The sequence below is a fragment of the Diplotaxodon limnothrissa genome, unplaced genomic scaffold, assembly GCF_057381915.1.
Source record: "Diplotaxodon limnothrissa isolate DT_005_m unplaced genomic scaffold, D_limnothrissa_male_GT1.1 unmapped_scaffold_1, whole genome shotgun sequence".
In the NCBI taxonomy this organism is placed as follows: domain Eukaryota; kingdom Metazoa; phylum Chordata; class Actinopteri; order Cichliformes; family Cichlidae; genus Diplotaxodon; species Diplotaxodon limnothrissa.
In genome coordinates this window covers 402,546-427,846 of record NW_028188555.1, presented here as the reverse complement: position 1 = coordinate 427,846, position 25,301 = coordinate 402,546, and the positions used below count along the sequence as shown (strand labels likewise).

The 25,301-nt window shown below is 42.9% G+C and overlaps 2 protein-coding genes across 4 annotated transcripts in view; both read left to right on the top strand.

Moving 5' to 3' along the window:
• The window catches only part of LOC146606958 (protein NLRC3-like), a 38,297-nt gene extending 24,410 nt beyond the window's left edge, over window positions 1–13,887 (top strand). The window contains exons 5-7 of one of the 3 annotated variants that reach the window (XM_085349105.1): window positions 988–1,182; window positions 3,287–3,481; window positions 13,692–13,887. In XM_085349105.1, the coding sequence (XP_085205231.1) occupies window positions 988–1,182; window positions 3,287–3,481; window positions 13,692–13,887 (586 nt within the window). The remainder of the gene's footprint in view (window positions 1–987; window positions 1,183–3,286; window positions 3,482–13,691) is intronic. The other 2 variants (XM_085349107.1, XM_085349106.1) reach the window with 2 other exon arrangements.
• Window positions 1–24,234, top strand: part of LOC146606957 (ribonuclease inhibitor-like) — a 100,136-nt gene extending 75,902 nt beyond the window's left edge. The window contains exon 4 of the mRNA XM_085349139.1: window positions 24,189–24,234. Within this exon, the coding sequence (XP_085205265.1) occupies window positions 24,189–24,207 (19 nt within the window). The 3' untranslated portion in view covers window positions 24,208–24,234. The remainder of the gene's footprint in view (window positions 1–24,188) is intronic.
• The last annotated feature ends 1,067 nt before the right edge of the window (window positions 24,235–25,301 follow it).

The following is a 25,301-nucleotide window of genomic DNA, read 5'->3' as shown; positions in this document are numbered from 1 at the left end:
TGTGTCTTTAATTTTGTATCTTGGATAAAAGTATTGTATTGCTCCCCTCTAACAGCCGTCCAGACTAACAATAATCTGCCCCCCAGGACAGGGATGCCCTCTGTCTCCTTTTTGCCATTGAACCGCTAGCTGTTGCTCTGAGACAATGTGTTGGTGTTGAGGGAAAACATCGAGGGGGTATCGAACATGAAGTCTCTCTTTATGCCGACGACATGATTTTATTTATTTCCAACCCATCGAACAGCCTCCGCAAACTTTTGGATAGACTTACAATAATAATAATAATACATTTTATTTATAGGCGCCTTTAAGAGCCTCAAGGTCACCTTAATGCATACTTAAGGAATTTGGGACAATTTCTGGATATAATGTGAATTTTGGGAAGAGCGAGGCAAAGTCTATCTGTACGACAACTGGGGAGTTTTGTGTATTTTAGCCCCTTTTAAACCCAGCTATAACAAGTTTAAGTACTCGGGCATCTGGGTGACAAGAAAACCACAAAGACTTGTATAAAACGATCTTCCTTTATTGTCGAAGCTTAAAGAGGATTTTGGAAAATGTGAGTTTTGCCCCTTTATATTTATGGTGGGGATGCAGAACAAGGAGCAAAGATGAATGTGATGCTGAATCAGCAGAAGACTTGGACTCATTTGATTCCAGCTTTGATATCATTGATTTCAATATGTCCATTTCTGTCACACTTCACCTTTAAAAGTGAAGCCATGTGGTTCCTGGAAGGAAAAACACGACTTTTTCAAGTCTTTGTCCTGTTTTTATGAGAAATGTACGACTTTAATGTGAAACATTCAGAGTTTTTTCTCTTGTTGTGTTTGTTTGAAGCTGCTTCCTGTTGGCTTCAGCTGTTTGGAGTTTCCATTTTCTAAACTTCTACATTCTGAACCTTCTTCAGCTCTGAACAGATGATGAAACACTGAATGATTTCAAGCACTTTGTCTAATAAACTTACATCTTTCATTCTTTATACAGATTGAAGAGCTGTGATTTGTCAGAGATCAGCTGTGATTATCTGGCAGCAGCACTGAAGTCCAACCCCTCCCATCTGAGAGAGCTGGACCTGAGTACTGACTCCTTGTCTTTGAATAAGAACAACGTGCAGGATTCAGGAGTGAAGCATCTGTGTGGTTTCCTGGAGAGTCCAGGATGTAAACTTGAAACTCTGAGGTCAGTCAGCATGTTTTAGTTGTGCTGAGATGAATATGATGTGAAAGTTGTGCTGACACTAAACTGCAGACATCAGGCTGATATTATACTGATCCACACTGAGGATCTTCATGGTAAAGTCTGTTTTCTTCTTCTCTGGTTTAGTCCATTGACTGCAGCAGAACAATGTTCACATTTCAAACAGTGATACTCAACGTATGGCCCGCGGCCCACACGCGGCCTGCCCACCTTTCCTGATTCAGAGAGAGGGGACCCTGATTAACTGTGTAGCTTCTTCCTCACAGTTCTAAGTATCAGACACAACAATGAATAATCCACAGCTGACTGTCTTTAGCAGGTCAAAGGTCACGGCACACAGCAGACAGTCAGAAATATTCTAACTCTGATCATTTATCAGTTGTGACACTGTGAGACTTGATCAGAGGTGTGATCATCACAGCAGAGGCCTTTGTGTCAAAGTCACTGAGGATCAAACAGAAACACATGAAGCAGATTTTTCTCTTCTGGCTTTTTATAGCAGATAACCTTCAAAATATTCTGCAGTCGATCAAAAACTGAAGCAAACCATGAAGCAACATGTGAACATGAGCTGATGCTGCTGAAGTGAAGCAAAGTTACAGAGGTTTGATTACAGACACAGCTGAGAGTTTGTAATCTGTCATCATTTTAAAAAGTTTCCATGGAACAGCAGAAATGAGGCTTTACTGTCAGAGGCCGACAGCACTGAACACAACAGCAGACTGGTGGCTAATAAACAGTGAATGATGCAGAAACAGATGTTTGAAGCTGTTCTTGGAGTACACTGAGAGAGAGAGAGCTGTGCAGGCAGGAACAGCCAAAGTCAGAGAGAATTCATGAGCATATTGATCAAACGTGAAGCAGAGTTTGGATCTTCTTTTGCTGCTTCACTCAGTTTTGGTTGGAGACAGATGAAACCTGCAGCTTCAGGATCTGTGAGCTGTCCACTTTCAGCCCCGACGGCGTGTCCGTGTACATGCCGTCGAGTGAACGATCCACGCTCTGTGTTTCCATCTTTGTGTGTTTAGCTGCTCTCATTTACTGTTTTATCTGTTTGCTGCTTGTTGAAATAGTTTGTGAGCTTTAACCTGAGATTCTGGCAAAATACATTTATATTAAACATCGATTCAGGATTGAATGAATCAACATCGTTTTATTCAAATTAAAACCATTTAAATGGGAACATGAATTTTTTACAGCCGCCTCTAATGCTGGGTAATGTCAGCTGGTCCATGTGCAGCTGGCTGTGAGGCTCAGGGAGCGTCTACAAAGTGCAACACTGAAAGAACATCATCCATAAATATTGAGTAAGAACTGGACTCTCATACAGCGAGACTCAAATGCCTTTAAACATCAGCTTATCCTGCTGATCCAAGTCCAACACTGAGTTTGTAAAAACATGTTTGTCAATCATTTTGTTTGGTTTCTGAGGAAAAAGATTCAATAACTTGCTGCTAATACACAACATTTCATCAGATTTCCTCATAACCCTCTTTTGTCTGACCATTTGATCCCATTTGAATTTGCAATAAAGGATCCACAGAGTTTGGTGACAATAATGACAGTAGATGTTTGTGTGAAAGTGCTGGAAGCAAATGAGTGTGTGATGTTCTTTCAGTGTTGCACTTTGTAGACGCTCCCTGAGCACTGGTCTCACAGCCAGCTGCACATAGAGACCAGTGTTGTTAGTCCAGGTCAGAAGATGACTTGTTGGAATGAAAATGAGCTTGTAGTTTGTCTGCTTTAATAATGTGACTGGAAAAAGGTGTTGGACTTCAAATATGTCCATTTTTGTCACACTTCACCTTTAAAAGTGAAGCCATGTGGTTCCTGGAAGGAAAAACACGACTTTTTCAAGTCTTTGTCCTGTTTTTATGAGAAATGTACGACTTTAATGTGAAACATTCAGAGTTTTTTCTCTTGTTGTGTTTGTTTGAAGCTGCTTCCTGTTGGCTTCAGCTGTTTGGAGTTTCCATTTTCTAAACTTCTACATTCTGAACCTTCTTCAGCTCTGAACAGATGATGAAACACTGAATGATTTCAAGCACTTTGTCTAATAAACTTACATTTTTCATTCTTTATACAGATTGAGGGGCTGTGGTTTGTCAGAGATCAGCTGTGATTATCTGGCAGCAGCACTGAAGTCCAACCCCTCCCATCTGAGACAGCTGGACCTGAGTAATGACTCCTTGTCTTTGAATAAGAACAACGTGCAGGATCCAGGAGTGAAGCATCTGTGTGGTTTCCTGGAGAGTCCAGGATGTAAACTTGAAACTCTGAGGTCAGTCAGCATGTTTTAGTTGTGCTGAGATGAATATGATGTGAAAGTTGTGCTGACACTAAACTGCAGACATCAGGCTGATATTATACTGATCCACACTGAGGATCTTCATGGTAAAGTCTGTTTTCTTCTTCTCTGGTTTAGTCCATTGACTGCAGCAGAACAATGTTCACATTTCAAACAGTGATACTCAACGTATGGCCCGCGGCCCACACGCGGCCTGCCCACCTTTCCTGACTCAGAGAGAGGGGACCCTGATTAACTGTGTAGCTTCTTCCTCACAGTTCTAAGTATCAGACACAACAATGAATAATCCACAGCTGACTGTCTTTAGCAGGTCAAAGGTCACGGCACACAGCAGACAGTCAGAAATATTCTAACTCTGATCATTTATCAGTTGTGACACTGTGAGACTTGATCAGAGGTGTGATCATCACAGCAGAGGCCTTTGTGTCAAAGTCACTGAGGATCAAACAGAAACACATGAAGCAGATTTTCCTCTTCTGGCTTTTTATAGCAGATAACCTTCAAAATATTCTGCAGTCGATCAAAAACTGAAGCAAACCATGAAGCAACATGTGAACATGAGCTGATGCTGCTGAAGTGAAGCAAAGTTACAGAGGTTTGATTACAGACACAGCTGAGAGTTTGTAATCTGTCATCATTTTAAAAAGTTTCCATGGAACAGCAGAAATGAGGCTTTACTGTCAGAGGCCGACAGCACTGAACACAACAGCAGACTGGTGGCTAATAAACAGTGAATGATGCAGAAACAGATGTTTGAAGCTGTTCTTGGAGTACACTGAGAGAGAGAGAGCTGTGCAGGCAGGAACAGCCAAAGTCAGAGAGAATTCATGAGCATATTGATCAAACGTGAAGCAGAGTTTGGATCTTCTTTTGCTGCTGCTTCACTCAGTTTTGGTTGGAGACAGATGAAACCTGCAGCTTCAGGATCTGTGAGCTGTCCACTTTCAGCCCCGACGGCGTGTCCGTGTACGTGCCGTCGAGTGAACGATCCACGCTCTGTGTTTCCATCTTTGTGTGTTTAGCTGCTCTCATTTACTGTTTTATCTGTTTGCTGCTTGTTGAAATAGTTTGTGAGCTTTAACCTGAGATTCTGGCAAAATACATTTATATTAAACATCGATTCAGAATTGAATGAATCAACATCGTTTTATTCAAATTAAAACCATTTAAATGGGAACATGAATTTTTTACAGCCGCCTCTAATGCTGGGTAATGTCAGCTGGTCCATGTGCAGCTGGCTGTGAGGCTCAGGGAGCGTCTACAAAGTGCAACACTGAAAGAACATCATCCATAAATATTGAGTAAGAACTGGACTCTCATACAGCGAGACTCAAATGCCTTTAAACATCAGCTTATCCTGCTGATCCAAGTCCAACACTGAGTTTGTAAAAACATGTTTGTCAATCATTTTGTTTGGTTTCTGAGGAAAATGATTCAATAACTTGCTGCTAATACACAACATTTCATCATATTTCCTCATAACCCTCTTTTGTCTGACCATTTGATCCCATTTGAATTTGCAATAAAGGATCCACAGAGTGTGGTGACAATAATGACAGATGTTTGTGTGAAAGTGCTGGAAGCAAATGAGTGTGTGATGTTCTTTCAGTGTTGCACTTTGTAGACGCTCCCTGAGCACTGGTCTCACAGCCAGCTGCACATAGAGACCAGTGTTGTTAGTCCAGGTCAGAAGATGACTTGTTGGAATGAAAATGAGCTTGTAGTTTGTCTGCTTTAATAATGTGACTGGAAAAAGGTGTTGGACTTCAAATATGTCCATTTCTGTCACACTTCACCTTTAAAAGTGAAGCCATGTGGTTCCTGGAAGGAAAAACACGACTTTTTCAAGTCTTTGTCCTGTTTTTATGAGAAATGTACGACTTTAATGTGAAACATTCAGAGTTTTTTCTCTTGTTGTGTTTGTTTGAAGCTGCTTCCTGTTGGCTTCAGCTGTTTGGAGTTTCCATTTTCTAAACTTCTACATTCTGAACCTTCTTCAGCTCTGAACAGATGATGAAACACTGAATGATTTCAAGCACTTTGTCTAATAAACTTACATCTTTCATTCTTTATACAGATTGAAGAGCTGTGGTTTGTCAGAGATCAGCTGTGATTATCTGACAGCAGCACTAAAGTCCAACCCCTCCCATCTGAGAGAGCTGGACCTGAGCGACAACTACAACACTGAGGATCTTCATGGTAAAGTCTGTTTTCTTCTTCTCTGGTTTAGTCCATTGACTGCAGCAGAACAATGTTCACATTTCAAACAGTGATACTCAACGTATGGCCCGCGGCCCACACGCGGCCTGCCCACCTTTACTGATTCAGAGAGCTGTGTTTGTGTGGGCGGGGCTCAGACAGCTCCGCCCACTCAGTTTGTTCCCTCCTGATTCATCTGCATGTGTTCTGCTTCACACTGCTCACCTCCACCAAAGACTTCACAAACATCTTCTTTCTTTGAGTCCAGTTTGTCCCACAAACACTTCCAAATCTCCTCCTCTGAGATTCTGCAGCTTCTTGCAGTGTGACTCAGCTGACTTCTGACAGACCACAGACTGGCACAGCATCCACATGTGTCTCCTTTCAAACAGGCTCTTGATGTTTCCTCCCACATCATTCTGGCCTCTCAGTCTCCTTTGTTCTCCAGCTCTGTAGCTCCAGCTGGTGAAGCTTCAGTTTTCCATGTTGGTAACAGTAAACTACAGCCTCTGCTGTCAGCTGGGTAACTAAACAGAGCTGCAGCACGTCTCTGCGGTGGTGCTACATCCAGCCTGCAGACGGCCGTCTACATGTTGTAGTGGTTTACACTCACACGACGTGCGGCGAAGTTGATGGAGTAAAGGTTAGAGTGAAAGAAGCTGAGGATGGGGTGTCAATGTGGAGCGATGAGGTGACCACCCTGCAGTCTACAGTAGAGAGTATGAAGGAGGAGCTGTCTGACCTGAAGGATAAATGTGATGAAGGCAGGAAGCGGAGAGCTAACATCCACATCATAGGGATCCCAGAGGGCCTGGACTCGAGCTCCTCCACGGCCGTATCCGTGCTACTACGTGAAGTGCTGGGTATGGATAAAGACGTTATTGTCGACCGCTCACACAGGAGCCCTATCCTGAGAAAGCCAGCTGGTAACCCGCACGCCGTCATAGCCGAGCGTCACTACTACCAGGATTGTGTGGCTACGCCGTGCCAGGGCCCAAGCCCCGCTTGAGTTTAACGGACAACCTATTGCAATATTACGACTGGGCGATATGACCCTAAATTCATATCTCGATATTCTTTAGCTGGGTGGCGATATACGATATATATCTCGATATTTTTAAAGCCAGAAAGTACGAACAAAAAGAGAGTTCTTAGTCAAAGCTGTGTCCCAAATCTCACACAGGCACATTTATTAACATACAGCGTAGATGTACATGAAACAATTACTCAGAAATAAATGATCAGCATTTATTAAATAATAATGCTCCATAAATAAAAGAAAACTGTTGTTTTTGTGCATAACAAAAAGCTCACAATCGTGCAGTCAAAATGTAAACAGACGCTGAGCATAATAACAAGCAGCTGCTCTGTTCCCAGGTTCTACTGCGTGACTGACAGCCTGGAGTTTGAAATCCTCTTTGTAACCGAGTCAGGAGTGGACAAACATCTTGAGAAAGTTGAGGGTAAACAGGAATGTTTCCTCTGGATGAGTCCGACTCTACCAGAGGAAAAGGGGAAAGATGCAGAGAAGACAGCGCGAATGTAACAGGTGCCATTTATGGTCCTTATACACACTCAATACAGTAATATTACGTTGAAGCAGAGTACGTATCACTCCGCGAGGCTCCTCGTAGCTGTAATGCTCCAACAATCCATCAAGCGGTGCGGCCTCGTAGCTGAGCAAAGTCGTACCAAAACATCTTTTGAAAGGTTTCTGAGCGCCGTGTACCACATAAAATCGGTTCGAGGTCAGTAAGCACAACCAGAATTCATCCATGAGGCGCACTGTCGATTTATGAGAAAATTACAGGATTTTAAGTGCAGAAAATATAGTTTATGGTTTTCCTTTGATCTTAGCAAATATCTACGCCTCTAATTGGGACGATCACAGATTTTTCACTAATGTCTTTGCGCAGCTCCCCAATAAGTCATCACACAATATCATCTTTGAGGGAGACCTAAACTGCTCATTATCTGCTATGGACCACAGTTCACACAAAAGTACACTTAGTCCAAACTCAGCATGCGTCATTCAGAGCTTTCTTGATCATTATGGGCTGGCTGATGTATGGAGATTTCATAATCCTGCTTCACATCAATACTCTTTTTTTTTCTAATGTCCATAAAACATATATTTGTATAGAAAAACGTCTCCCTTTAGTTACAGAATGTGATTATAAGACTCTGGTGATTTCTCCTCTTGTTTTTTCAATGTGTATTCCTGATGCCTGCTCCAACTATCAGCCATGGAGATTCAACTCAGTGTTGTTAGCAGATGAAGAGTTTGTCAGTTACAAAAGGTCTCAAAGAGATTTTTTTTCTATCAATCAGACCCCAGAGATGTCATCATCAGTCATTTGGGAATCTCTAAAAGCATCTGAGAGGCCAAATAATTTCATTTTGTGCCAAACAGAATTGAATAGAATAGAATTAGAATAGAATTCAACTTTATTGTCATTGCACATGCACAGGTACAGGGCAACGAAATGCAGTTTGCAACCATCCAGAAGTGCTTTAGTGACATAGATATATTACAATATATATTAGCAATAATATAGATATGTGAGTATATTACAGAAATGGGTCTATTATGGTATGTTATAATGTACACGGTATGAAGTATGTTGTGAATATTCTATAACTATAAGTATGTACAGGCTGTAGTGAGTACGAGCTATGTACAGAATATGAACAGGATATAAATATGAAAAACTATACAGAATATGAAATAAATAACTTTACAGAAATCTGAGATATACAGCTATACAGAAATGGGAACTATGCAAGTTGTAAACAGTTGTAGGATTAAAGATTATCGAATGTACAGAATGATTATTTACACAGAGCTAGTGCAGTTAAGATAAGTGAGATATGCAGATAGTTTCTACAGAGGCTATATAAAGTGCTGGTGGTTGTGAGTGGTGATTCAGTCCATGTTATTATTGTGTTTGAGGGTACAGTTGTCCATTGTGGGTGTGTGTATGTTCAGTCCATGAGTTTAACGTGGGTCAGATGTCAGGAGGCAGAGTTCAGGAGTCTGACAGCTGTGGGGAAGAAGCTGTTCCGGTACCTGGTGGTCTTAGTCCGGAGGCTCCTGTAGCGCCTCCCGGAGGGCAGGAGGGTGAAGAGTCCATGTGATGGGTGACTGGGGTCTTTGATGATTTTCCCAGCCCTTTTCAGACACCGCTTCCTGTAGATGTCCTTTATGGCAGGAAGTGGTGCTCCGGGGATGTGCTGGGCAGTTTTCACGACCCTCTGCAACGCCTTCCGGTCCGAGGCAGAGCAGTTCCCGTACCAGACTGTTATACAGTTGGTCAGGATGCTCTCGATGGTGCAACGATAGAAGTTCACCAGGATGTCTGAGGACAGGTGGTTCTTCCTCAGAGTCCTCAAGAAGAAGAGGCGCTGGTGAGCCTTCTTGACCAGCTTGGAGCAGTTGGTCGTCCAGATGAGATCCTCGGAGATGTGGACTCCCAGGAACTTGAAGCTGCTCACACGCTCCACAGCTGTCCCCTTAATGTGGATGGGTGGATGTGGGTCAGCATTCCTCCTGTAGTCCACGATGAGCTCCTTGGTCTTCTCAGTGTTAAGCAGCAGGTTGTTTCTGTCGCACCACTCAGCCAGACGATCCACTTCCTCCCTGTAGGCGGCCTCATCGTTGTCACTGATGAGGCCAATCACCGTGGTGTCATCTGCAAACTTAATGATGGTGTTGGAACCATCAGCAGGTCTGCAGTCGTGGGTGAAGAGGGAGTAGAGGAAAGGGCTCATCACACAGCCTTGTGGTACACCGGTGTTCATTGTGATGGTAGATGAGCAGTGGTTATCCAGCCGGACATGTTGGGGGCGGTTGGAATAAAATAGGGACCGAGCGCCTCTCTCAGTTAGCTGATGAAATGACTAAACTACATGCTGTGTACAGCCACTCTCCTGAGCCTGTATTATATACACAGCGGTTACAATGACAAACTGAATACAATCTCATATCTACAAAACAAGCTTAGTCAAAGTTGCAGCTACGCTTATGAACATGGAGAAAAAACAGGCGAGTTATCAGCTCACCAGCTACGACTAAGAACAGCTAACCAACTATCCTTGAAATCTACAATGACCAGGGAATAAGGTCTACAGACAACCAAACTATCCTTGAGATCCACAATGATTTCAATAAGGTGTTTTATATTCCCTCCTTGGGAGAAGATGCGATCGCTAGTCTGGAGGAACCTGTCTCTAATGTTGAAATTGAAACGGCCGTACGGAGCATGCAGTCTGGAAAATCTGCTGCCCCGACGGGTATCCATCTGATTTTTTCATAAAGTTTTCTGACCGACTGAATTCACTGTTAAAATCAACTTTTGAAGAATCCTTCCTCTCACAGTCGTTGCCTCCAACAATGCATCAAGCAGTGATGTGTTTAATTGTAAAACAGGAAAAAGACCATTTAGATTGTCGTTCATGTCGTTTAATATCTTTGTTCAACACAGACACCAAGATCCTGGCTCAAGTGTTGGCCCGTCGCTTACACAAGTATTTGTCCTCCATTATTTCACCAGACGGGCTTTATTAGGCACTCTTTTTTGAACATTAGAGCTCTATTAAATATCATTTATACCCATGTTAAAGGTGATACATTGGAAACTGTCATTTGGCTTGACGCAGAAAAGGCGTTGGATCGGGTGAGATGGGTTTTTTTTTTATACGCTTAAAAAATGTGTCTTTAATTTTGTATCTTGGATAAAAGTATTGTATTGCTCCCCTCTAACAGCCGTCCGGACTAACAATAATCTGCCCTCCAGGACAGGGATGCCCTCTGTCTCCTTTTTGCCATTGAACCGCTAGCTGTTGCTCTGAGACAATGTGTTGGTGTTGAGGGAAAACATCGAGGGGGTATCGAACATGAAGTCTCTCTTTATGCCGACGACATGATTTTATTTATTTCCAACCCATCGAACAGCCTCCACAAACTTTTGGATAGACTTAGAATAATAATAATAATACGTTTTATTTATAGGCGCTTTTAAGAGCCTCAAGGTCACCTTAATGCATACTTAAGGAATTTGGGACAATTTCTGGATATAATGTGAATTTTGGGAAGAGCGAGGCAAAGTCTATCTGTACGACAACTGGGGAGTTTTGTGTATTTTAGCCCCTTTTAAACCCAGCTATAACAAGTTTAAGTACTCGGGCATCTGGGTGACAAGAAAACCACAAAGACTTGTATAAAACTATCTTCCTTTATTGTCGAAGCTTAAAGAGGATTTTGGAAAATGTGAGTTTTGCCTCTTTATATTTATGGTGGGGATGCAGAACAAGGAGCAAAGATGAATGTGATGCTGAATCAGCAGAAGACTTGGACTCATTTGATTCCAGCTTTGATATCATTGATTTCAATATGTCCATTTCTGTCACACTTCACCTTTAAAAGTGAAGCCATGTGGTTCCTGGAAGGAAACACACGACTTTTTCAAGTCTTTGTCCTGTTTTTATGAGAAATGTACGACTTTAATGTGAAACATTCAGAGTTTTTTCTCTTGTTGTGTTTGTTTGAAGCTGCTTCCTGTTGGCTTCAGCTGTTTGGAGTTTCCATTTTCTAAACTTCTACATTCTGAACCTTCTTCAGCTCTGAACAGATGATGAAACACTGAATGATTTCAAGCACTTTGTCTAATAAACTTACATTTTTCATTCTTTATACAGATTGAAGAGCTGTGGTTTGTCAGAGATCAGCTGTGATTATCTGGCAGCAGCACTGAAGTCCAACCCCTCGTATCCCACAGAGGTGGACCTGAGTGGAACCTACAGCAACCTGCAGGATCCAGGAGTGAAGCATCTGTGTGATTTGCTGGAGAATCCACGATGTCGATTTGAAACTCTGAGGTCAGTCAGCATGTTTTAGTTGTGCTGAGATGAATATGATGTGAAAGTTGTGCTGACACTAAACTGCAGACATCAGGCTGATATTATACTGATCCACACTGAGGATCTTCATGGTAAAGTCTGTTTTCTTCTTCTCTGGTTTAGTCCATTGACTGCAGCAGAACAATGTTCACATTTCAAACAGTGATACTCAACGTATGGCCCGCGGCCCACACGCGGCCTGCCCACCTTTCCTGATTCAGAGAGAGGGGACCCTGATTAACTGTGTAGCTTCTTCCTCACAGTTCTAAGTATCAGACACAACAATGAATAATCCACAGCTGACTGTCTTTAGCAGGTCAAAGGTCACGGCACACAGCAGACAGTCAGAAATATTCTAACTCTGATCATTTATCAGTTGTGACACTGTGAGACTTGATCAGAGGTGTGATCATCACAGCAGAGGCCTTTGTGTCAAAGTCACTGAGGATCAAACAGAAACACATGAAGCAGATTTTCCTCTTCTGGCTTTTTATAGCAGATAACCTTCAAAATATTCTGCAGTCGATCAAAAACTGAAGCAAACCATGAAGCAACATGTGAACATGAGCTGATGCTGCTGAAGTGAAGCAAAGTTACAGAGGTTTGATTACAGACACAGCTGAGAGTTTGTAATCTGTCATCATTTTAAAAAGTTTCCATGGAACAGCAGAAATGAGGCTTTACTGTCAGAGGCCGACAGCACTGAACACAACAGCAGACTGGTGGCTAATAAACAGTGAATGATGCAGAAACAGATGTTTGAAGCTGTTCTTGGAGTACACTGAGAGAGAGAGAGCTGTGCAGGCAGGAACAGCCAAAGTCAGAGAGAATTCATGAGCATATTGATCAAACGTGAAGCAGAGTTTGGATCTTCTTTTGCTGCTGCTTCACTCAGTTTTGGTTGGAGACAGATGAAACCTGCAGCTTCAGGATCTGTGAGCTGTCCACTTTCAGCCCCGACGGCGTGTCCGTGTACGTGCCGTCGAGTGAACGATCCACGCTCTGTGTTTCCATCTTTGTGTGTTTAGCTGCTCTCATTTACTGTTTTATCTGTTTGCTGCTTGTTGAAATAGTTTGTGAGCTTTAACCTGAGATTCTGGCAAAATACATTTATATTAAACATCGATTCAGGATTGAATGAATCAACATCGTTTTATTCAAATTAAAACCATTTAAATGGGAACATTAATTTTTTACAGCCGCCTTTAATGCTGGGTAATGTCAGCTGGTCCATGTGCAGCTGGCTGTGAGGCTCAGGGAGTGTCTACAAAGTGCAACACTGAAAGAACATCATCCATAAATATTGAGTAAGAACTGGACTCTCATACAGCGAGACTCAAATGCCTTTAAACATCAGCTTATCCTGCTGATCCAAGTCCAACACTGAGTTTGTAAAAACATGTTTGTCAATCATTTTGTTTGGTTTCTGAGGAAAATGATTCAATAACTTGCTGCTAATACACAACATTTCATCATATTTCCTCATAACCCTCTTTTGTCTGACCATTTGATCCCATTTGAATTTGCAATAAAGGATCCACAGAGTTTGGTGACAATAATGACAGTAGATGTTTGTGTGAAAGTGCTGGAAGCAAATGAGTGTGTGATGTTCTTTCAGTGTTGCACTTTGTAGACGCTCCCTGAGCACTGGTCTCACAGCCAGCTGCACATAGAGACCAGTGTTGTTAGTCCAGGTCAGAAGATGACTTGTTGGAATGAAAATGAGCTTGTAGTTTGTCTGCTTTAATAATGTGACTGGAAAAAGGTGTTGGACTTCAAATATGTCCATTTCTGTCACACTTCACCTTTAAAAGTGAAGCCATGTGGTTCCTGGAAGGAAAAACACGACTTTTTCAAGTCTTTGTCCTGTTTTTATGAGAAATGTACGACTTTAATGTGAAACATTCAGAGTTTTTTCTCTTGTTGTGTTTGTTTGAAGCTGCTTCCTGTTGGCTTCAGCTATTTGGAGTTTCCATTTTCTAAACTTCTACATTCTGAACCTTCTTCAGCTCTGAACAGATGATGAAACACTGAATGATTTCAAGCACTTTGTCTAATAAACTTACATCTTTCATTCTTTATACAGATTGAAGGACTGTGGTTTGTCAGAGATCAGCTGTGATTATCTGGCAGCAGCACTGAAGTCCAACCCCTCCCATCTGAGAGAGCTGGACCTGAGCATCAACAACAAGCTGCAGGATCCAGGAGTGAAGCATCTGTGTGGTTTCCTGGAGAGTCCAGGATGTAAACTTGAAACTCTGAGGTCAGTCAGCATGTTTTAGTTGTGCTGAGATGAATATGATGTGAAAGTTGTTCTGACACTAAACTGCAGACATCAGGCTGATATTATACTGATCCACACTGAGGATCTTCATGGTAAAGTCTGTTTTCTTCTTCTCTGGTTTAGTCCATTGACTGCAGCAGAACAATGTTCACATTTCAAACAGTGATACTCAACGTATGGCCCGCGGCCCACACGCGGCCTGCCCACCTTTCCTGATTCAGAGAGAGGGGACCCTGATTAACTGTGTAGCTTCTTCCTCACAGTTCTAAGTATCAGACACAACAATGAATAATCCACAGCTGACTGTCTTTAGCAGGTCAAAGGTCACGGCACACAGCAGACAGTCAGAAATATTCTAACTCTGATCATTTATCAGTTGTGACACTGTGAGACTTGATCAGAGGTGTGATCATCACAGCAGAGGCCTTTGTGTCAAAGTCACTGAGGATCAAACAGAAACACATGAAGCAGATTTCACGGCACACAGCACTCTGTGAAACAGTTTGGAGCAGGAATTCTTGCACATTTACAAACTAACACTGCTGCACGGCATGCTGGGTAATGCTAGCTGCTCAGGTATGGGCGTGCTAATGGCTGTGAGGCTCCGTGGCTGCAGAACACTGAAGAAGAGAAAAGAGAGGTGGAGGATGAAGAAAAGAGGCAGAGATGAAGCAGACGTTTAGTTCCAGAGAGAAGCTGTGTCTGTGTGGGCGGGGCTCAGACAGCTCCGCCCACTCAGTTTGTTCCCTCCTGATTCATTTGCATGTGTTCTGCTTCACACTGCTCACCTCCACCAAAGACTTCACAAACATCTTCTTTCTTTGAGTCCAGTTTGTCCCACAAACACTTCCAAATCTCCTCCTCTGAGATTCTGCAGCTTCTTGCAGTGTGACTCAGCTGACTTCTGACAGACCACAGACTGGCACAGCATCCACATGTGTCTCCTTTCAAACAGGCTCTTGATGTTTCCTCCCACATCATTCTGGCCTCTCAGTCTCCTTTGTTCTCCAGCTCTGTAGCTCCATCTGGTGAAGCTTCAGTTTTCCATGTTGGTAACAGTAAACTACAGCCTCTGCTGTCAGCTGGGTAACTAAACAGAGCTGCAGCACGTCTCTGCGGTGGTGCTACATCCAGCCTGCAGACGGCCGTCTACATGTTGTAGTGGTTTACAGTCACCAGGGGGCGCTGTCCCAGCCATGCAGGCAGTGGGCTGCTCTTGCTTGTGCTGTTGTTGGTGAAGCTGAAGTGAAAGCGAGAGTTAAAACCCTGAACAGTGTCCACTGAGCTTCTCATGCTATTCTCATGCTCAAAGAAGTTTAACAGGAAGGACGACTCGTCCATCAGGCGTCCAGCTGTCCGTGACCGTGTCCACAGCAGAGTGTGACCGAGGCTTCATGCTAACACGCACACATGAAGCTAATACCACCACGAGCAGCTGCTCAGTGGATTTGGAGGACAAATGTCTGCAGCTTCTCACAGGCAGTATGCAGAATGTGGATCTCCACAAAGACTGTGGAGAGCTCGTCCCACACTCTAAATCCACACTTGTCTGCACAAAACTTCTCACACGTTCCCGTCACAAGTGTCTTCTAAGTGAAGCTACCAGGTTCAGGTCCAGCTTGTTTATCTGGAGCTGCAGGAGATGATCCATCCTCACAAAGCAACACAGCAGATATGCAAACACACAACACAACCAAAGGATTCTCTCTGCATGTCTGTGGCTGATGCTGCTGGAACGAAGCTGTTTGAAACCTTGTTGTTCTGCACTTTGGGACCAGAAGAGGAAACTGAAGCTCTGTGCAGAGGGTCCAATGGAAGCAGCCAAGCGCTGTAAGTGTCTGCTGTACAGGGATGCTGGTTCAGCTGTGGCTCAGTTTCACAGTGTGACTCAATAAAAGCAGCAGGAAATCAAAGCTTGATGCTTTCATCAGTGTGGAAATAAGAAAGTTTCCTGTGACAGACGCTGGAGCTCTTTCACTCTCAGCTTCACAGTTTCAGCTTCAAACTTCTTCCAACATGTTTCTAACACGGCCACATTCCACCTTAATGGAGCTGATATCTTGTGCATCAGCACATTTTCTAAAGGCAGCGATCACATCTTTAGTTTTGGATGTTTAACTGCAGATTGTTTATGTGTTTATAGCACATTAATTACAGCAGCAGCGTTGACCACAGTGCTGTACAAGAATCCAAAATAACTATTAAAATAACTCCTAATATTAATATCACACATCAAATATCAAATAACTCTCATGCTGTATTAAAAGCCAGTGAATACAAATGTGTTTTCAGAGCAGATTTACAGAGACTGACAGCAGGAGCTGGGGCTGTTCGATAGAACGATGTATATATGATGACCATATGAAAACGTCTATCGTTTCATATCACGCTCTTTGTTTCCTGCTTATGTGTTTGTGTTTTCCAGATAAAGCTTTCAAAATAAATCTGAAGATCCTGTTGAGAGTTTTCAAAATAAACACAATACATTACTGCGGTCGCTCGTTTATCGAGTTACGTTCTAAAAATAAGTCTCAGAATGAAGTAGCAGCTTTATGTTTTACAAGTATTATAGAAGTTTTAAGGCAGTTAAACCCTCACTGCACACTTTCTACACTTTTCTCAGACAGGCATGAACATTTTCACACTTTTCTCTCTTGTTTAAACAAAGTTCAAACCTTCATAGAAAAATAAGTTCATTATTAAAGAGTGAAAGCAAAGTGTTTCTGAAACGTGTCAAATCAGCCTTTGCTGGCATTAAATGAGCTTGGTTCTGTGTGAGGAGCACTCGTCCATGGCCTGGGCTCCTCGCTGTCAGGTAAAGTTTCATAAAGCTTTTGAGTTTTTCTGCAGATAATGTTGGTGTCCAGCACGATGTTCTTTTTCCTGCGGTCACTGAGCCACAAAGCCAAAGCTGACTCCATCCTTACGATGTTCTTGTTGTGGACAGTTACAACCTTTTTGCCTCCTTGTTGAAACTATGATGGTCAGCATCTTCCTCTGCCTTTGGCTGCTACCACAGGTGCAAAACGTCTCGTCATCATTGTTGTTTGTTGGGGACAAAATGTACAAACATACAGTGCAGCACTGCAGAGTCACACTGCTGTAAATTTGAACACATTCTGTACTGTACAGGAGACACGGCACGAGATTGGCTGATGATGGTCTACAGCCAATCAGGACGCAGAACACAACGCGCTGTAAAAAACAAAAACATGCAAAATTGCACAAAAAAGATCAGCGAAACAGCGAGGCCGCCAAAGGTGAACTGTGTTACAGCGAGGGACCAGCGTATATGTGGTTGTTGGGACGATAAATGTCTTTGAGCTTGTGTCAGAAGACGAGCTGCAGCTTTCTGGACCAGCTGCAGTCTTGCCAGGCAGGTCCCACTAACTCCAACATATAAGGAGTTACAATAATCCAGCTGGGGCGTCATGAAAACGTGGATCGCCCGTTCAAGGTTTTTAAAAGATATAAATGATCTCACCTTAGATAAAAGCCTCAGTTTGAAGAAAGACCGCTGTACAACTGAGCTCAGCTGTTTTTCAAATTGCCGTCAAATATAAGCCCCAAATGTAATAATGCGATTTAATAAAAGAGCTGAACCAGTCTAATAGAGCGCCCTTGATGCCGCCATGCTCCAATGGTGAGGTCAAGATGCTGTGGTCAAGGCAGCGGTCAGATCCAAAAGCACAGCGGAGTCTCCTGATCAGTGGCTGATAAAAGATCATTAAGAACTTTCCAAAGTGCAGTTTCAGTGCTGTGAAGAGCTTTAAAACCAGCCTGAAACCTTTACAACAGATTGCAGCTGAACAAATATAATCTTTTACAAAATCTTCGACAGGAAGGGAAGCTTTGAAATAGGCCTGACGTTTGAGCAGACAGAGGATCCAGATCAGGTTTTTAGTACAGGCTGTACAACAGCATGTTTAAAACAGGCTGTACAACACCTGAACTAAGACTGCTGTTAAAAATCGCTAAGATGTCGGAACCAACAACCTTTAAAATCTTTTTAAACACGTGTTGGAACAACTTCATTTGGACAAGATGATGTCTTTATAGCATCACATCGTTCCTCCACCTGATCAAACCACACAGGCTCAAACTGATCAAAAACAGCTGAGCAGGTGAATATTTTAGCCCCGGTGCGATCTCGGGCGAGAGTATCGATGATGGCCAAAGGGCAGCGTCCAGCTCTACGGCCGCTGAAGAGCAGACTCAACAGACGCGCGTGATGTGGATCCTACTGCTCTAAAACTGGAGCTTCTTCAATCCATTAAAGAGGACATTAGTACGCTGTTAAAAGAAGAAGTCAGAAATGCATTGAAAGAAGATTTTGACAATATAAGGGCTGACGTGCAAGGACTGAGAAATGAGATCGCTAACAGCATGGCGGCGACGTGCGGCAAAGTTGATGGAGTAAAGGTTACAGTGAAAGAAGCTGAGGATGGGCTGTCAATGTGGAGCGATGAGGTGACCACCCTGCAGTCTACAGTAGAGAGTATGAAGGAGGAGCTGTCTGACCTGAAGGATAAATGTGATGAAGGCAGGAAGCGGAGAGCTAACATCCACATCATAGGGATCCCAGAGGGCCTGGACTCGAGCTCCTCCACGGCCGTATCCGTGCTACTACGTGAAGTGCTGGGTATGGATAAAGACGTTATTGTCGACCGCTCACACAGGAGCCCTATCCTGAGAAAGCCAGCTGGTAACCCGCACGCCGTCATAGCCGAGCGTCACTACTACCAGGATTGTGTGGCTACGCCGTGCCAGGGCCCAAGCCCCGCTTGAGTTTAACGGACAACCTATTGCAATATTACGACTGGGCGATATGACCCAAAGTTCATATCTCGATATTCTTTAGCTGGATGGCGATATACGATATATATCTCGATATTTTTGAAGCCAGAAAGTACGAACAAAAAGAGAGTTCTTAGTCAAAGCTGTGTCCCAAATCTCACACAGGCACATTTATTAACATACAGCGTAGATGTACATGAAACAATTACTCAGAAATAAATGATCAGCATTTATTAAATAATAATGCTCCATAAATAAAAGAAAACAATGTTGTTTTTGTGCATAACAAACAGCTCACAATCGTGCAGTCAAAATGTAAACAGACGCTGAGCATAATAACAAGCAGCTGCTCTGTTCCCAGGTTCTACTGCGTGACTGACAGCCTGGAGTTTGAAACCCTCTTTGTAACCGTGTCTCTTACAGGTGCCATTTATGGTCCTTATACACACTCAATACAGTAATATTACGTTGAAGCAGAGTACGTATCACTCCGCGAGGCTCCTCGTAGCTGTAATGCTCCAACAATCCATCAAGCGGTGCGGCCTCGTAGCTGAGCAAAGTCGTACCAAAACATCTTTTGAAAGGTTTCTGAGCGCCGTGTAGCACATAAAATCGGTTCGAGGTCAGTAAGCACAACCAGAATTCATCCATAAGGCGCACTGTCGATTTATGAGAAAATTACAGGATTTTAAGTGCAGAAAACATAGTTTATGGTTTTCCTTTGATCTTAGCAAATATCTACGCCTCTAATTGGGACGATCACAGATTTTTCACTAATGTCTTTGCGCGGCTCCCCAATATGTCATCACACAATATCATCTTTGAGGGAGACCTAAACTGCTCATTATCTGCTATGGACCACAGTTCACACAAAAGTACACTTAGTCCAAAGTCAGCATGCGTCATTCAGAGCTTTCTTGATCATTATGGGCTGGCTGATGTATGGAGATTTCATAATCCTGCTTCACGTCAATACTCTTTTTTTCTAATGTCCATAAAACATATATTTGTATAGAAAAACGTCTCCCTTTAGTTACAGAATGTGATTATAAGACTCTGGTGATTTCTCCTCTTGCTTTTTCAATGTGTATTCCTGATGCCTGCTCCAACTATCAGCCATGGAGATTCAACTCAGTGTTGTTAGCATATGAAGAGTTTGTCAGTTACAAAAGGTCTCAAAGAGATTTTTTTTCTATCAATCAGACCCCAGAGATGTCATCATCAGTCATTTGGGAATCTCTAAAAGCATCTGAGAGGCCAAATAATTTCATTTTGTGCCAAACAAAGTGCAACACTGAAAGAACATCATCCATAAATATTGAGTAAGAACTGGACTCTCATACAGCGAGACTCAAATGCCTTTAAACATCAGCTTATCCTGCTGATCCAAGTCCAACACTGAGTTTGTAAAAACATGTTTGTCAATCAGTTTGTTTGGTTTCTGAGGAAAATGATTCAATAACTTGCTGCTAATACACAACATTTCATCATATTTCCTCATAACCCTCTTTTGTCTGACCATTTGATCCCATTTGAATTTGCAATAAAGGATCCACAGAGTTTGGTGACAATAATGACAGTAGATGTTTGTGTGAAAGTGCTGGAAGCAAATGAGTGTGTGATGTTCTTTCAGTGTTGCACTTTGTAGACGCTCCCTGAGCACTGGTCTCACAGCCAGCTGCACATAGAGACCAGTGTTGTTAGTCCAGGTCAGAAGATGACTTGTTGGAATGAAAATGAGCTTGTAGTTTGTCTGCTTTAACAATGTGACTGGAAAAAGGTGTTGGACTTCAAATATGTCCATTTCTGTCACACTTCACCTTTAAAAGTGAAGCCATGTGGTTCCTGGAAGGAAAAACACGACTTTTTCAAGTCTTTGTCCTGTTTTTATGAGAAATGTACGACTTTAATGTGAAACATTCAGAGTTTTTTCTCTTGTTGTGTTTGTTTGAAGCTGCTTCCTGTTGGCTTCAGCTGTTTGGAGTTTCCATTTTCTAAACTTCTACATTCTGAACCTTCTTCAGCTCTGAACAGATGATGAAACACTGAATGATTTCAAGCACTTTGTCTAATAAACTTACATCTTTCATTCTTTATACAGATTGAAATACTGTGGTTTGTCAGAGATCAGCTGTGATTATCTGGCAGCAGCACTGAAGTCCAACCCCTCCCATCTGAGAGAGCTGGACCTGAGCTTCAACTACAAGCTGCAGTATCCAGGAGTGAAGCATCTGTGTGGTTTCCTGGAGAGTCCAGGATGTAAACTTGAAACTCTGAGGTCAGTCAGCATGTTTTAGTTGTGCTGAGATGAATATGATGTGAAAGTTGTGCTGACACTAAACTGCAGACATCAGGCTGATATTATACTGATCCACACTGAGGATCTTCATGGTAAAGTCTGTTTTCTTCTTCTCTGGTTTAGTCCATTGACTGCAGCAGAACAATGTTCACATTTCAAACCTTCAAAGAAGAAGAAAAATCCTCCACTGGAAAATTCACTGTGAAACTCTCAAACTCTTCATTGCACCTTAAAGTCTGTCTGACACTGAAATCCAAAGCAAAATGTGCGTTTGCTTTACAGACAGCAGTCCAACACAAACATACACACATCATCCAAAACACAGTCCAACATCCAAATCTCCTCCACTGCCAGCATGAATGATGGGAAAGAGAAGGAGGAACACTCTGACATTCAGGCTTAGAATGAGTTTCATCAAGCAGACTGTGAAGATCAAAGCTGCATTAGAAAGCTTACATGAATGAATGAGTGGACAGAAGTGGACAGAGATCATCTGAAGCACTTCAAAGGCTTTAAATCAGCACATTTCTCTTTATTCTTTATCAACTCTGTTAGTTTCTCTCAGTTTTCTGTGGAATGAAGCTAACAGCAGGCTAATAAGATGCTGACCAATAGGTTTCTATTAAAGGTTGTAATTTGTATATGAAAAAGTGCTTTGGCTCAGCAGGGATCAGCTTACAGGTAGAATACAGCTGCTGGATGGGATTAGCATGTCATAGCTATCTACCAAACTGCTAACTGGGGGATTTCAGGCCATCTATGGATCATTTTTGCTAACTGTTTATTCAGCTTAGGCTCACAGGGCTGCAGCCTGTGCCCTAGCTGTCATAGGGCAAGAGGCGTGGTCCACCTGCACAGGTGAGCAGTCCATCACAGGGCCAACAGAGAGCGACAGAGAAGCACTCCCTCACATCCACACCTACAGCCAATGTAGAAGCACCAATGAACCTAAGCAGCATTTCATTGGACTGTGGGAGAACATCCAACCTCCACAGAAAGGCCCAGCTGACCAACAAGCTTCAACCTACAACCTTCTTGCTCTAAGGCACTAGTGCTAACCACTTTTGCCCATTTCAGCCCAAATCCTGCATCTTCCTGTTTCTGACTCCAGGCCAGCTCCACTAACACTTTCTCATCAGACACTGCCACCTAGTGGAGGAAGTCTTAGTTCCATTTGAAGCTTCAGATTACAGTTAGTTCCTTTACAAAGAGGTGGAGGTGGTGGGGCCACAGCACCATCATCACTGAGTGCCATAGGACACTTAACCTTTGTTTCCATATGCTGGGAACTTCCTGTTGTTCCAAGGAGGACTGGAAAATGTGTGAAAATCTCCCAGTCAGTTCCTCACAGCACACTTCAATCATTTCCCTCCCACAGCATCAGGACCAGGGCTTTTTCTCTCTTTGGTCCCACTAAGAGATTTCCACACAAACACCTCATCAGTGGGACTCTCAGAGCTACCAGCCCTTTGCTACAATCACAAAGCTCTTCATTGAAATCAATGATATCAAAGCTGGAATCAAATGAGTCCAAGTCTTCTGCTGATTCAGCATCACATTCATCTTTGCTCCTTGTTCTGCATCCCCACCATGGACTTCATTCCTTTCCAAGCCAGCCTTGAGTGTCCTTTATTCAGCTCATCCTCTGCTTTACTTTTACACCTGATTTTAGCTGCTTTATCTCTCTTTCAACAGGTTTCTGTGCCTCAATCTTTTTCTTCTCTCCCTCATAACAAGACAGCTTCTTCTGCCTGAGAACATGTTGGAGTGATTTACTAATCCAGGGCTGCTTATTGGGGAAAATACTTCCTGTTTGCAAAGTAATCCCCATTTTTCCCAGAAAGAAATGTCAGTAGAAATCGATGATCTAAGTGAGAACATGAGCCTTTAAAAAGTCCCAGTGGGTGCAGTCAAAGCAGTCCCTCAGTCCCAGTATAGAGTCTTTGGTCCAGACTGGAACAACTGTGTGCCCAGTTTGAGCTCTCTTCAGTGCTGTGACCTGACAGACCCAGAGGGGCCATCACATCACATTTAGAAGCTCCCCTGATGGAGCCACAACACATGTCCAATACTTAGTCTGTCTTGTTGGACCAACTGGAAGAAATGATTCAAGGACTTAGTCACAGAACAGAGATTCAAATCTCCAAAATCCAACTGGCTGCATCAGGACATATAGTCTGAAACTCTGCACAGTTTCCTGTTTGAAGCTGCTTCCTGTTGGCTTCAGCTGTTTGGAGTTTCCATTTTCTAAACTTCTACATTCTGAACCTTCTTCAGCTCTGAACAGATGATGAAACACTGAATGATTTCAAGCTCTTTGTCTAATAAACTTACATCTTTCATTCTTTATACAGATTGAAGAGCTGTGGTTTGTCAAAGATCAGCTGTGATTATCTGGCAGCAGCACTGAAGTCCAACCCCTCCCATCTGAGAGAGCTGGAGCTGTACTACAACAACCTGAAGGATCCAGATGTGAAGCAGCTGTCTGATCTTCAGCAGAGTCCAGACTACAGACTGGAGACTCTGAGGTCAGTAGAGTGATGGAGTGAGTGGGTGGTGCTGTCAGCAGTGTTGTACTAAACACAGTCAGTATGAAACAAAGATCCAGTGTTTCCTGTAAAGCTGCAGCTTCTCAGTGAAGCTGTGAGAGGAGAACGGTGACAGGCTTCAGGATTGGACACAAACACTTCCTGTTTCTCACCTTTATGGTCACCATAGTAACGGCTGACACGCTCTGATCAAACACTGTCAACAGCCAATCAGCTCTCTGAACAAAGCAGCACGCAGACCAATGACTGCATTGATTTCCAAGTTTAAAGCAGTGAAGAACACAGTCTGTAGGTGAGGAAGAATTTAGTGAGAGCAGATGTTTGGATGGAATTCCTCCAGTTAACAGCTGGAACCGTCCATCTGGATTGTTGGGCTTGTTGTTGGGGTTCCTACAGAGCTCAGAGTGGACACACCAAGGTTCTTCTAATGAATGAAAGTCCAAACTCAAACTAGGAGGGAAAAACATTTTCAGCAACTTCAATAAAAATCCAAAGATTAGAAAAAGTGAAGCAACAATGAGTCCTAGTACAGTCCCAGCACTGACGTCCCTGCTGCTCTTTATACTGGATGTGCTGCATCACTGACTGACAGCTGATGAAGAGTCTCTGGAAACACTCGTTTATCTCCTCTGCTCTTCCTCCTTCTCTCTGCAGGTGGATGTCGTGGCAATAAACAGGACGGTGTGTGTGCTGAGAGAGGAGCAGCTGTGTGCTGATGATCCAGAGAGGTTGAAGCAGCAGCAGCTTGTGTGTAGAGACGCTCTGACTGGGCCATGTTACTGGGAGGTGGAGAGGAGAGCTTCATCCAGCAGTGACTGACAGAGGAATGAAGTGCAGATGACTGTCAGTGCTGCAGAGTGAACTGCTCTGAGAACAGCTCCACTGTCAGACACAATGTAGAGTCCAGCATCAGCCCTGTGTGTCCCTCTGGATCTGACAGAGGATCATCAGTGTATCTGGACTGCTCTGCTGCTGCTCTGTCCTTCTACAGTCTCTGCACAGTCTCTGTCTCACTCTGGAATGATTTTACAACTTGTTGTAATTACAGAACGTTAATATAATATTCAAACATGTGATCTTCTCTTTATTTCTGAATCTTTACCAAATAAAGAAAAACCAAACTAACAAACAGAAGCTGTCGTGTCCTTTTTCACCACATCTGTGAATCTTTTCTGTGTTTTTCCTCTTTTCCTCCTTCCTGCAGCTCCATCTTCATCATTCTGTGTCCAGTATATGTGAACACGTCCAAAGCATCTGAGCCTCATGTTACCCGTTTGTGTGAGTTACGCCTGTCGTTGTGTTGTGGTGTATAAATAAGGGGCAGGAGACAGCGCTGGATCTCTGAGTTCTTTACTCTCAAATTCTGCAACATCTGCAATATCTAGAAATGCAAACCTGTGAGCTGTGTGTGTTGTGCGTCTGCTCGGCCACCTCTCCTCCGGCCATGCTGGAAGCAGCTGTGCGTTTGACAGTTTTATCGACTCGACAATAATCGAACAAATTAAATGTTCAAAAATATCAACTTAAGCACTTCAAAGTCAACAAAAAGCTTAAAACAATGAAATAATATTTCACTGAAAAAACAACAGCTCATAAGAACGATACACAAAATAATACAGAAACAAACAAATAAAAGTTATTAACCAGGATCCATGTTTTTGTCACAAACACTGAATCAGCTGATTCACTCTTTATGTTTCTGAGTTTGTTTTGTGATTATAGTTCTGGTTTCTGTTTCTGTGTCTTCACTGTGTCCCACGTCTCCTT